At 42.0% G+C, this 14,513-nt stretch overlaps 1 protein-coding gene across 2 annotated transcripts in view; it reads right to left on the bottom strand.

Annotated features, from left to right (window-relative positions):
- TEK (TEK receptor tyrosine kinase) overlaps positions 1 to 3,998 on the bottom strand; it is a 42,713-nt gene extending 38,715 nt beyond the window's left edge. For both annotated transcript variants that reach the window (XM_075740093.1, XM_075740094.1), the window contains exon 1: positions 3,652 to 3,998. In XM_075740093.1, coding sequence (XP_075596208.1) covers positions 3,652 to 3,703 — 52 coding nt within the window. In that variant the 5' untranslated portion in view covers positions 3,704 to 3,998. The remainder of the gene's footprint in view (positions 1 to 3,651) is intronic.
- Between the last annotated feature and the right edge of the window lie 10,515 nt (positions 3,999 to 14,513).

The following is a 14,513-nucleotide window of genomic DNA, read 5'->3' as shown; positions in this document are numbered from 1 at the left end:
ACTAAAACAGAATGCTTCTCTTTCTCCCATAAAACAGATCCATTGATTTTGTGTTCATGATCATCCTAACAGAAATACCAACATTGAGCAGGTCAGAGGTTCAACCAATGATTCCTGTGGCAGGCCCATCATTTCTGGATTAGATGAAGGCTATATCTCAAGAAGAGTCGAAATTCCATGTAAAATTCAGACTCATGAAAAAGGCACCAGCATACTGTTCCCTCAGGGTAAATAACCCAAGTGTGGCAGGCAGATGAATTGCTGGGTCACACAAATCAAATATGCTGCAGGAACAAGGAGTGAAATCCCTTTTTAAATTTCTCTTGCAATTCACATCAGTAGTTTGATAATTCAGGTGTCTGAAAGATTGTCTGTCAGTCTAATATATGGTCAGCATGGAAATACCTGAGATTAAAAGTTCAAACATGCTTTATGTCCACTGCTTTGGCTGTGGAAGGCTCAAAGCCCCAGCACTGCAGCCATAGGACACACTGTTTGAAGATCAGGTGCCACTTTGTTCTGACAACAGCATCTTTGAAGATACTCACAGAGGCCTTGTCCCTTTAAATACAGAAAGAATGACATTCATGTTCACCGTCACAGGCATGTATTAACCAGAAGGTTAATACAGGTTTTCTTTAGGTTAAGTTAAGCTTCACAAGGTAAAAACTAGTCTTGAAACAGAATTATGAGAACTTGCCAGTTTAACTAAAAATTATAATTGTAATTTTGAAGAGCCTACAGCATTATAATGGTGCTTGTATGTCTCATAATGTATGTTAAAAGCTGCTTAACTTTCTAAATATGTAAATGAGTCACATAATAATGATTATATATATGTTTTATGGGGTTTTTTTTGTAACACCTACTGATCCCAAAGAAAACACAGTCGTCAACAGGGGTGGTAGAGGCCTACCACTGAATGCCACTGCACTGTTAGCTCCACAGTTATCCTTTCTTAAAAGGCTAATACAACTTTTTGAGTCTTTCCCATATATGGGTCCAACAGGTAAATCACAATGAAAAAAAGAAATTCAGTGTTTTTATAAACCCACTGGCTCTAAGATTATTGGTAAAGCAAAGGTATAACACAGAAGATTTTGTCTGTCTTGGAGAATGGAGACATTTGACAATGTATTTGTTTCCTGTCAGAAACAGTCAAAGAAATGTGCTTGAAATTGATTTTAATTGTCGCTGGTTTCCACAAATCTCTTACTGACTGTGGCCATCTTGCTAAAATAAGTCCCACACAAGAACGTTTCTGAGAATTAGCCCACTGTGAAAAACTGCAAGCAAATTTCCAGACAACCTGAGGATGTTGTTAAGAGGATAGGTGAGCCTGCGGCTCTTCTTTGGTCAGGACTTAGCAGATTGTAGCTAACCAAAACCTTGGGGTTTGAATCCATGCTTCAGGATGGATGCCAGGATCATTTTGATTCTACATAATGTTGAGTGTAGTAGAATCAGCCAAAAGAAAAACACATGGTGATGCTCAGTCTAGTTTCAAGAATCCCGGTAGGATTACATTCAACCCCTTGTCAGTTTAATCAAATATTTGCTATAGCAAGCAGTGACCCTATATACAGTGCAAAAGTGAGGATTTGTGTATCTATTTTAACATTACCTTCCAAATCAGCCCTTTAGCTCTTGCTGTGAATGGAGTACTGTTTTTAGAAAAAAACAAAAAAAATTAACTCAAAGGCCGTTTCTCGTAACAGGAGCCAAGCCAGTGTTCTTCACCTTGGAAAAGGGTGGAGTGGATTTTGTGCCTACCCAGCAACACACCCAGAGAAGCCCACGATCATCGGGGACAAGGTTAAGCCAGTTCACCGTCTGCGCCGAGTGTAAAGCCTCCCCTGCTCAGGGAATGTCAGTCCTGCTTTCCTGAACTCCGCCTGCAATATCTAGAGGAAAGCAGGCTCGCATTGTCTTCCACTGCTCGCCCCAGGAAACATGATATCATTCTCAAACAAAAGCGGGAAAGCTGACAGATCTATTGAGATGGGTGTGACTACAGCACACACCTCGCTGGTCAGCCCCTGTGGAAAAGGCAGGGACTGGCAGCTCTGCAGTACTGAGCTGTCTGCTCTGTCCCTGCTCATAGCTCATCTCCCCACCTGACTTCTCTTTCTCTTCTCCTGTGCTTGTGACTTAATGAACGTGGCTTGCTTTCTGTGTCAAGTAGTACATCTTACCATGTGGAGAAACAGGAGAGACAAGGAAAAAGCTTTCTTCTTCTCCATCCATAATGCTTACAGCACCAGATACCTCCTTAAAGTGAAAAGCTGGAGGTGATCTGAGGGCTAAATAGGTTGAATCAGTGTGCAGCTAAACAATCAAGAAGCTTAAGCCACAAAAGAGGAATTGTTAAACAATATGCAGCCTATTACAGCAACGGCTAGATAAGAATACTTCCAAGCATACATTCAATAGATTTTAAACCCATTTTTTTGCCTGTATTAATCTCTGACTTCTTATAGATGCTGAAAGTAACATCTCAAACTCATTTGTTCATAATTTCACTTAGCTATTACCATGCTGCTAATCAAGAAGATCTGGAAATTGTAAACCAAGTTACATGGCAATGAGTACTTCTGCCTTTTCTTGCTACTTTCTGGTTTTCATTTCAGCATAACCTGCAGTTTTACAGTACATTACTTTTTTACTGTGAGATGGACTGGAACAACTTATGCATATCTCAGTGAAATGGTTAGGAGTGAGTTAGAAGTCTAAGATTACTGTGTGAGTTATATTTCTCTTTTACAAACTTTTCTTGGTATGTTACCCAGAAGAAAATGTAGAAAATCAAAATATGGATGGTGAAAGCAATACTCACATGCTGAGCAACTACGACTCTGATGGGAGGAGCACAGGCTTCCTTAGGGCTCTACTTGCAATAGCTTCAGCAAAGCATCTCTAACGTTAATGCTCCAAATACTGTAAACTATATTTACATTAGAATAATCTTACTGTGTACCTTTCTGCAGATGCCTCTTGTGACTGTCTTTTGACTTGCTGAACTAATGGCATTTGCTGATAATACTGAATCATTCTTTAGCTGTATTGAAGTGTTATTAATTGATTTTATATAATGTGCATTTTCTGCCCTTTTTGTCCATTGACTTTCATCTAGATTCCAGTTGTGGAATCTTGTCTAAAAATTTGTCTAAAATCAGATACTGGAATACCTAGAAAAGTCAACGTCTCCTACTGCACAGCCAGTTTATAAAGTCAGTCACAGAAAAAGTCAGTATTTAATGTGTATTTAGAGCAGATATTCTTGGGGAAAGACATCAATGGTTTCAAAGTAATGAGCTGTATGAAAAAGTTAGTACCATTAGACAGAAGAGAAACCCTGTTGCAATGTGTCTATGTGTCAACAAATGACTTTTTGACAATTAAGAAGAGGTAGCAGTGGATTCTACATGTAGCTAAATCCTCCCCAATAGCTTCACCACTCAAGCCTGCCCTCACTTGCTGTAAGAGCGCTGCAGGGAGGTAAGTGGTTTCACTGAAACAAACACAAGTACTTAAATCAATAAAAAGATGTGTTGGTGTAAGGAGTAAGGAGTCACGCGTTTTGTCCGCACATCGCGTGAGAAACAAGAAAGGTATGATGTGTCGACTACAGATATTAAAGCAAGGGCTTACCTGAAATCATCAGGCTGAATCCATAGAGAACCAGATGTGCTAAAGGGTCCATGCTTTCCAAAATATATCCATCCAGTTCTTACAGTCACTCATGGAGAATCCTTTTCTCGGGGTAAACGTTTACTGGTTGCTCTTCTCCTGCATGGTATGCTGTTTACAACTCACAGGCAAGAAATCACAGCACTGGAGCAGGCTGGAACAGTCTCATTGCTGTCTGAGTACAGGGAGTTTAAGTTCCTTTTTCCTGTTTCCTTTGTAGATTAGGATGGGAAAGGCAGGATCTTAAAGGCATTTTCATATCAGCGGGACTGCAGGGCAGTGCAAATCCCATCCATCCAGCAATACATCAAAACAGTTATCTGGAGCTGCTGGAGAAGCGGGGGACTGCTGTTGGTCACAGCAGAATAAGAACAACACCCTCCAGTAGGCGGGAGAGTGCAAGAAAAACGTCCTCCACCTAGGTACAGTAGATGGAAAGGGTCATCCCCTTCTCTAAGTGCGGGCCTGCTAATTTCTCAGGGTGCTGTCATCTTTTCCCTTATTTATTTAATCCACATGTAAACTGCTGACTGCAACACATGTCAGCAAACAGTAATAAAAATATGAAGTAAACAGTAACAAAACAACCAGCTGAATCCAGTATAGACCAAAGCCAACCACAATCCAGCAAAACTACTCCACTGGTTCATGTGCTTTACTGGAAACAATTTTTCTCTACATTTGACAATTGGAAACAGACTGAAAACTTGCTGCAATATAAATTGCACCCAGAATTATTATGACTTCGTTGGAATCAAAATGCCACATCACTCGGGGGGGGGTGGGGGTGTGTGTCTCAAAACTCAGAAGCTAAAACAAAACATGAGGGAAAATACAAAGAAAACAAAAAAAACTTAATTAAATAAATGGAAAGGCAGCACTCAGATATATAAACAGCATTGCAAATAAAGGACAATCTAATTTACCATTTGACTAAATATAACCCATGACAATGTAGCATTTGAAAGTCCTGTAGTTCTGCCAAGATGCTAACACCCAGCATGACTTTTACAGAAGTATAGAAAAGCGAACGTTCAGCATCATTTTGGAAATGGGGTATGGGTTGATCCTACTTTGATTCAATTTCCTTAGGAAGACCTTTTAGCCTTTAATTGGTACAGATTTCACAGAGGAAGTCCTTTACACCCATCTATTGCTGTCTGGACAGAAGGGTGTCGCCTACAAGAGATTTTAATTTGTTAACCCAGAGCTGCTCCTTACATGTCACCCACCCTCCCCCAAATATAACTGAAAGCCAAACTAACTTGGAACTTAGACTGAAAATACCCTCTGGGTGCAAAAACACAGTGTGAGGTCCAAGCACTACTGTAACTCCATTTTAAGGCTTAAAGGAGGCAGAATGTAAGATATTCTGATATAAGATATATGGTGAGGTACTCGATGACTTCTTTGCCTCAGTCTTCACTGGCAAATGCTTGAGCCACACTGCCCAGGTCACAGAAGGCAGGGACTGGGAGAATGCAGAACTGCCCACTGTAGGAGAAGATCGGGTTTGAGAACATCTAAGGAACCTGAAGGTGCACACGTCCATGGGACCTGATGAGATGCATCCACGGGTCCTGAGGGAACTGGCAGATGAAGTGGCCAGGCCACTCTCCATCATGTTTGAGAAGTCCTGGCAGTCCAGCGAAGTTCCCACCAACTGGAAAAGGGGAAACATAACCCCCATTTTTAAGAAGGGAAAAAAGGAAGACCCAGGGAACTACAGGCCAGTCAGTCTCACCTCCATGCCTAGCAAGATCATGGAGCAGATCTTCCTGGAGACTATGCTCAGGCACATAGAAAATAAGGAGGTGATTGGTGACAGCCAACATGGCTTCACTAAGGGCAAACCGTGCCTGACAAATTTGGTGGCCTTCTATGATGGGGTTACAGCATCGGTGGATAAGGGAAGGGCAACTGACGACATCTACCTGGACTTGTGCAAGGCATTTGACACTGTCCTGCACGACATCCTTGTCTCTAAATTGGAGAGACATGGATTTGATGGATGGACCACTTGGGGGATAAGGAATTGGCTGGATAGTTGCACTCAAATGTGACCAACGGCTCAATGTCCAAGTGGAGAACAGTGACGAGTGGTGTTCCTCAGGGGTCGGTACTGGGACCGGCACTGTTTAATGTCTTTGTTGGCAACATGGACAGTGGGATCGAAGGCACCCTCAGCAAGTTTGCCGACGACACCAAGCTGTGTGGTGTGGTCGACACGCTGGAGGGAAGGGATGCCATCCAGAGGGACCTTGACAGGCTGGAGAGGTGGGCCCGTGTGAACCGCATGAAGTTCAACAAGGCCAAATGCAAGGTCCTGGATGTGGGTCGGCACAATCCCAAGCACGACTATAGGCTGGGCGAGGAATGGATTGAAAGCAGCCCAAAGGAGAAGGACTTGGAGGTATTGATTGATGGGAAGCTCAACATGAGCCGGCAGTGTGCGCTTGCAGCCCAGAAAGCCAACCGTGTCCTGGGCTGCATCAAAAGAGGTGTGACCAGCAGGTCGAGGGAGGTGATCCTGCCCCTCTACTCCGCTCTGGTGAGACCCCACCTGGAGTACTGCGTCCAGCTCTGGGGGCCCCAGTACAGGAGAGACATGGAGCTGTTGGAGCAAGTCCAGAGGAGGGCCACGAAGCTGATCAGAGGGCTGGAGCACCTCTCCCATGAGGACAGGCTGAGAGAGTTGGGATTGTTCAGCCTGGAGAAAAGGTGGCTCCGGGGAGATCTAATTGTGGCCTTCCAGTATCTGAAGGGGCCTACAGGAAAGCTGGTGAGGGACTGTTTATCAGGGAGTGTAGTGACAGGACAAGGGGTAATGGGTTTAAGCTGAAGGAGGGTCGATTCAGATTAGATGTTAGAAAGAAATACTTTACTGTGACGGACTGGCACAGGTTGCCCCGAGAGTTTGTGGATGCCCCATCCCTGGAAGTGTTCAAGACCAGGTTGGACGGGGCTTTGGGCAACCTGGTCTGGTGGAGGGTGTCCCTGCCCACAGCAGGGGAGTTGGAACTGGATGATCTTTGAGGTCCCTTCCAACCCAAACCATTCTATGATTCTATGATTCTATGATATTTACCTGGTCTGGTTCCAGACCAAAATATGCATGTGTATTTTGTCCATCTTTGGGTTTTTATAACATTTTCTTCTACTCATAGACACAAAGAGGCAGTGATTATGCGCATTCCAATTGCATGTTAGCCTTTGTAAGCCTGCTGGTGTAGGTGCCTCCAATATCAGAATACTTAGTGTATTACTAAGTACTATCATAATTTCTACCTAGTGGATAACTCTGTTGCTCATTTGACATACTTCTAACATGGCCAATCCTTAATTTTTTTTAATGTCTTTTGATTTGCTGAGGAGTGGGGGGTTAAGCAACTTTGGTCAAGGCTGTGGTTCTCCAGATTGCTATTGTGAGCTTGGAAAGGTTTTTAAACTTTTCACTTAAACGTCCCTCCCCAAGGCATTAACAGGTCATTTGGGAGAAATGCATCATGTCTCTCTTTTTAATGCACCTAAATGCAAAGCAATGCATATAGACTACTGCTGATACTGATTTTGCAGTATGCATAATTGGCCAGGTCAGTTATTCACTGTTTTTTGAAGAATCAACTTGTGCCTACTGGTCATTTCATTTGCCATGACAAGGTCATTTCACCTGCGGGATGAGGGCAGACAGCCTAGATAATCAATTCTCTACAAACACAAGGAGGTTGCAAAGACTTGCTGAAGCCAGAAGACAGGAAGTAAGTACTTACCCAATTCAGAATTTGGTTGGGATACCAGCCTGAGCAGTGTCATATATTTGGTTTGTATTTCACTATATAACTTCATTTTTGAAAAAATAAAGAATAGCATCTATAATTCAGCAGACAATTAAGTACTTGTTTATGTGTAATAAGTGTTTAAGTGTAGATCTGTTTCTGTTTGGAAGGCTTCTAAGTGTCACAGTTTGATTATTGCTCCCACTGATGTAAAAATTAATCACATGATAAGCTTTTGCTTGACTGTGTAATTTAAAGGATTTCACTGTGCTGCTTATTCTTACTCATATTTAAGTGTCTGCAAGCCCCATCTTCCATAATTTGATCCTTGTATTTCATGCTATTAGAATGTGACTCTTCCTAAAAGTAGGTCATATCAATTTTCTGTCCTGTGAACTAAAAACTGTGTGATCTGATTGTCCCTCTGATTACTGAACAACACAGAAGTGCAGTAGAACTGTCTGTCCCCTCCACCAAGCAGCAATGATATCACAGCGGGATCCCATGCACAAGCTGATCTCTTGCGATCTAGTCCTCAGCTTATGTTGACAGATCTACAAACAAGAGGATCCTAAATCTCAGCCTGCCTTCACTGTTAAAGCACAGAAGAATTGGAAAAAGCTTTCTGGCAAAACCAGATTGCCAGTGAAAGAAACTGGGCTGAAAGTGAGGATGACAGGAAGAGTAAGATATGGTATCTAGTTACTCTAGCTTTTATTGCATGTGGGGCTAATTATTAGAGGCTGTTGACTACTTGGCTGGCCAACAAGCATGCCCATGGCCTGTCCTCAGGTGGGTGTGTAGCTGTATTTGGGGCCTGTAGACTACACCCTTTATATTTTCTAAAGGTACTTGGAAAGACTCAGAAAGGCTGTCCAACCCCATGTGATTTAGAATCATAGAATGGTTTGGGTTGGAAAGGACCTTACAGATCATCTAGTTCCACCTCCCCCGACTAGGGGCAGGGACACCCTCCACTAGACCACGTTGCCCAAAGCCCCATCCAACCTGGTCTTAAATACTTCCAGGGATTTCTAGTGTTCCTCTCAGGAACATCAGTTTTGCTGATGGTTAACTGCTGATTACTACATATCAGCATTCACATCTAACTTAACACGCAACACAATGGCATGCGTGAGGTTTTAAATAAGTTACAGCAGGGAAACAAATTGTCTTTCAACATGTAAATATAAACCTAGCATTAAACATGACTTTTCATTACTCTGTTTGCTGAAGGCTAATTTTATGATATGTCAAGTGCCCTGAACTCCTGACATCTGGCTTTCCTCTTTAGATAAGCAGCATGCTTGTCTCAAGGACAATCCATTCATACATGCTATAGCACATGGAAATATGTGAGGAGGAAAAAGAAACAATGCCGCTCTGCACTTCTTTAATCAGGTAGATGAGTTAGCAGAAAGCACATATCCTCTTGCTGTGGCAGGCTGTATTACGCTTTTTGGAAACAAGCCATTACTTTGGCCTTGACGTGAGGTGAGTATGTGTTAAGAGGAGGCAGTAAAGGAAATTTAGGAATTATTACTCACCACAATCAGCTAACATGAAGCAGAGGCTCATAAATGACAGACCTTAAGCTTCTTTTCTTAAACAGATCCTATTCTCCCCTAAAGAACAGCCTATGCCACTGAGGCCAACCACAGCCCCTAAGCCATCTATTTTGGGTCACCTGGGAGCGAGAGGCAGCAGCCAGGTGGCCAGTCAGAGGAGATGCACTGTTGCTGGTCGAAGCCGTCAGGATGAAGACTATCCCTGCGCAATACAGTGGCAGGGTAGAAACTGGAGGGAGAGAAAGGCTTCTGCAGTACATAGTTAAAGATAAGTCGTACCAATGTGGAAGGGACAGCATGGAGGAGTGGAGACATTTTAATAGGTGATTGCGAGGACTAAGGTGGGGTAGAAAAGGTAACAGAGTCTGTTTTTTGTTGCAGCTCTTGACAGCCCATGCCGAGGAGGTTCAGTTACTTCTTGCTTTTTCTCCTGGCTCTCCTGCATATGCATACTCAAAAGGTAACTCAGGTTTCCAAACATAGCTGTGATCACTTTTTTTGCTCAGCATTTTTGTTTTCTTCTCAAAAAAGAGCTTTTCTTGGATTTTCAGCAGACCATAGTCTGGAAAATGGCTGAGTGTTGAGCAGTCTGCAGAACAGCCTCAGCCAAAGGAAGCTGCTGCTTTCCTGTCTTCCTTGCTAGTGAAATGAAAGGGAATTTACTACAATGGAATTAAACACAGGATCTCTTGGGAATCTGAGGTTTCTCTCAAGGGGAAAGTTCAGCTGATGAAACAACGCAGGACAACTTCAGGGCCTCTGTATCAGTAAAGTAATTGTGAAGGACATCAGGCTGTTTGACTAAGGTCTGTACTCTGGAAAATTTTACTTTGTAAGTCACTTGTATTTTGCTGAAATAGGCTTTATGTAGATTTTAGAATGGCCTGTTGTCAGCAGAAGGACAAAAAAATAATTTTTGTTTCCCAATTCTTTGCTGACAAAAGGGACTGAGACTACTTAAAAAAAAAATGCTTGGAGAAAGAAAATGTGCGAACAACCAGCAATGGTGATGGCCACTGATGATGTCAATCATGTATATGAAGTCGCATGAGCAAGAAGTAAGCAAGCTAGTTATATCCCACGTAGTTTGTATGAAAAAGACGAAGCTGCATCCTTGTTGTTATTGCTTTTTAAGCCCATTGTCTTCCGGCTTTAGAGCATGTCTGCTCTGTTTTTTAAAAGATCTGCTACAACAAGTGATTCTGAACATGTGCCAAATTAACACCAAATCAAGGTTTTTTTTCTCTGCCAAGACTGGATCAGATTCTGGGACCACAAACCTAAGTGATGTTAATACTAGTCAATATTAGTCAAAAGAGGTCTGGAGATGGATGAGATTCTCCAGCTTGAGAGAGGTGTCATCCAACGGGATGTGAGCAGAGCTCATATGGAAGCTACAGAGTTCACAATTTTTCTCCTCTCTGTTCTGTTACTGCTTTTCTACTTAATTTTTCTACAATAAATTTTGAAGGATGAATGAGAAATGTGTATTTATGTTTAAGGATAACAGCTGTATATCCAAATTTCTTTAAGATATTAACATTGAATCACCCCAAAAGATGCACAGCAATAGAAATATGGCTGCCTAAAGTAGCCCAGCATTAATGAGGCAATTTTCATCTGTGAAATTTGGAGATATAAAGACTAATTGCAGAAGCCACTTAATGCATGTTAATTTTGCAGATCTGACTATTGCTTCCAAGGACTGGGAAATGAGTCTGCTAATTAGATCTCAGAGTTAGTGTTTTCATCCATTAAGATTACAAAAATTCATTCTTAAAATCCTGTTTGCAGGACCCACTATCTTCCACTAAACTCATCTGACACTGTTAATGTGATTTTAATGGTAATTTTGGTTTGATGACTGCAACATTTAACTTTATTTAACTTTAACCAGCATACAACAAGTGCAACAATGGTAAATTTGCTATCCATCTGGCTCTGCTTCCAAATTTATCTCACACTGGGATTGGCTAAAATCTTGCACTGATATAGGAGATCCACACATGCACTGTTGGTGAGCAGCAGTGTAACAGTTTCTTCTTTTGCACGCTCCAGCTTTAGCTTCAGTCTTCTCTCTGTGTGAGAGAAAGACTTCTGAATGGCAGAGTTTGAACAATATCGGTTTAGTGATTCTTTAAATATGGAAGTGGGAAACACATGCACATCTCATTTTAAGGTGAGAAGTTAAAATGTAGATTTGCATATAGGTAAAGAACTTCAGTAGCTTTTGCTCAATAGTCCTAAAAAAACCCTGAACACAAGCCCAAGCCATTAAACTCCCTCTCTTCATTTAATTTGGAAAAAAAAAAAAAAAGAAGAAGAAACAGGAAGGATACTGAAACTTCGAAGGCTTTATCTGGAATTTTGTCTCTTGTGTAACTGTTGGGGTGACTGATACTATTGATAATTTCTGCTATAATCATTATTTTCTTTTTCTTTCTAATTTGCAGAGATGCCAAGTCCCTCTCATTCCACTTGAAATAGTATTTGTGGGCAAACTTGTGTTCTATGTTGGAGGCAGTGGTCTTGTTCCTTACTCATCCTTTGCTGCACAGCAGAAATCTTGGTACTGATCGAAAGATACCAGTGCTCAGTGAATTAAGCTCAGTCACTTTAAATGAATGTGGCTTTCAAGGAATTAGCTTTACAAGAGGAAACAAGAGTGGATCATTTTACATTTCTGGCTCTTTTTTTTTTTTCTTTTTTTTTTAAATGTGAGAGGCTTCCTCCATTTCACACATTTGGCATATTGTCCAGTTAGTCCTCCTTCCTGAAAGGAGAACAAGTCAGGGCAAGGAACATTTCTTCCTCTACTCCAAACTTCTGCCAGTTCCAACGAATGATTGATCAAAGCTGGGATTTGAATTCAGATCATCTCTGCAGTTACGAAATGCTTAAAGGCTTCCTTCCTCTTTACCAAAGAAGAAAAAGATGACAACTATTTTCTTTGGGAGTAATTCAGTTCCCCTTCCCAGTGATTAACCTGCATTTTGCAGCATTGCTCTGGCTGGAGTTGTCACCTACAATATATATATACAGCGTTCAGCTAGTATTCACCATTGTGCATGTGTTCAAGTCAACTTCGATTTTATGACCTCTTTCAGAATCCAAGGGTTTTTTTTTTTTTCACTCTGGACAACTGCTAGTCCACCCCACCCAGATGCCTTATCACTATGAGACATGTTTCCAAGAAGCTCACTCAATGCAGATACTTTGTAGAATAGTTATAAAGTAAGCATTTTAATATCTTTCTCATCAAACTAAGATATTCTTATGGGTAGTGCCTCATCGTAAGGTTTGCCTCATGCCTTGTATTTTTATTTTACACTTGCAGCAGAAAAATAGAAGTGTACTGAAAGACTTAAAATTGCGTCACTTTGGAAATGTATCCCTCCAACTGTGAAACAGCACATACCAGCACTAAAAAACATTAACTAGTGTGGTCAGGCAGAAAGAACTAAAAAAGGATCTTAGTGTTCTGCCTGTCTGGAATTGCTCACAAGAATGCTGCATGCTGCCTTCTAAGCTCACTAACACAAGTTAAAAAATCAACTAATTTTGAAGTAAAAAATAGGGTTTTTTGATCACAATGAAAAGCAGTGAAGGTAAGATCATGTGGGAAGACCAACAAGAGGATTAATTCTTGCCTGCAGCAAAAATGCAATCTGCCTGGAGCTATGATAATATCCCTGAATATGGGAACAAGGTTTGTGCAGTGTCATCCCATTGTGAGCTCAGAATAACGAGTCATTCCTATGCTCATCCTCATGGAAAGCACAAACATAACATAGAACTAACAAACAGACCCTTTGCTTGAAATTTTTGAAATTTAAATGCTTATTTCCAGTCAAGTGGGATTTGGAGTGACAGACACTGTCAAACCTGGTATCATAAGTGCCATCTTCCTAGAGGAGGACCAGGTTAGGGAACTTTAAACAAACTAGACATACATAAATCCATGGGGCTTGTTGGGATGCACCCACACATGCAGAGCGAGCTGGCTGATGGCATTGTGAGGCCATTCTCAATTTTCTTATTTTTCATGGTGACAGGGAGAGGCTTCTGAAGACTAAAAGAAAGCAAACTTCACTCCTATCTCCAGGAAGAGCAAGAACTACAGACCAGTCAGCCTCACCTCAGTCCCTGAGAAACTGATGGAGCAACTTACCCTGGAAACCATTTCCAGACACATGAAGGATGGAAAGGTGATCATGACTAGATAGCATGGATTTATGGAGGGGAAACTGTGCTTAACCAACCTGATAGCCTTCCACAACGAGGTAACTAATTCAGTGGGCAAGAAGAGAGGTGTGGATGTGTTTTACCTCAACATTAGTGAGGTGTTTGACACAGTATCCCATAAAATCCTCATGGGTTAGGTAAGCAGACAGTGAGGGGGACTGAAAACTGGCTTGGGGCTCACAGTGTGATCAGTGGCCCAAAGTCCAGCTGGAGGCCAGCCAGTAGTGGCGTACCCCAGGGTGGATACTTGTGCCACTACTGTTTAACCTTTTGACTAAAGACCTGGATGATGGGTCAGAGCACACCCTCAAGACATTTGCAGATGATTCAAAGCTGGGAGGAGTGGCTGATGCACCAGAAGGGCGTGCTGCTGTTCAGAGAAACCTCTACAGGCTGAAGAAGCGGGCAGACAGGAATCCCATGAAGTTCTACAAAGGTAATGCACTGTCCTGCCCCTGGGGAGGAAAAACCATGCACCAATACACTCTGGGGGGTGAGTGGCTGGAAAGCAGCTTTGCTGAGAAGGACCTTGGGATCCTTCCTGGTGGACACCAAGCTGACCATGAGCCAATGATGCACGGCAAAAAAGGCCAACAGTATGTTGGGGTGTGTTAGGAAGAGCATTGCCAGCAGGCTGGGGGGGGGGGGTGATCCTTACCTCTGCTCAGCCCTGGTGAGACAGGTGAGCAGAAAAGGTTTTAAATTTCTCCACCCCATAGATGCTGCCACTTAATTAATGTCCTCTCAGTTTGAAGGCATGGCATAAAATGGATAAAAGATAGGTTGGGTAGAGAGACCTGTGTTATTGAATCAGTGTCTCGATATACACACAGGAGCTTTGGTGAAAAAATGCCATGTGTCTGGTACTTAAACTTGTATTACACAACAACAACAAAAAGATAGAAAGAATTAAAGAAAAGGTTATTTTCACTGAGACTTTAGGGGCTAGACATGGATACTATTTACTCAGCTTACCACTGGGAATGAGTTATTAATCTCCTAGAGGGAGATTAAACGCCTGCTGTGTAGCTCACATTTAGAATCCATACAGTTCTTTTCAGCCACGGGTACTACGACCATGATCCAGGACCACAAGAATGAACTGTTAAAAGAAGGAATGATTGACAAGATTCTCAAACAGAAACAGGTGACCTGGAGATCCTTCAACAAGGAAAATAACAACACACCGGAGGGAGGGCTTTTGTGACAGGCATCTCCTGAGGAACGCAACAAA

This window comes from Balearica regulorum, chromosome Z, assembly GCF_011004875.1.
Source record: "Balearica regulorum gibbericeps isolate bBalReg1 chromosome Z, bBalReg1.pri, whole genome shotgun sequence".
Taxonomy (NCBI): domain Eukaryota; kingdom Metazoa; phylum Chordata; class Aves; order Gruiformes; family Gruidae; genus Balearica; species Balearica regulorum.
This window is presented reverse-complemented; position numbering and strand designations above follow the sequence as displayed.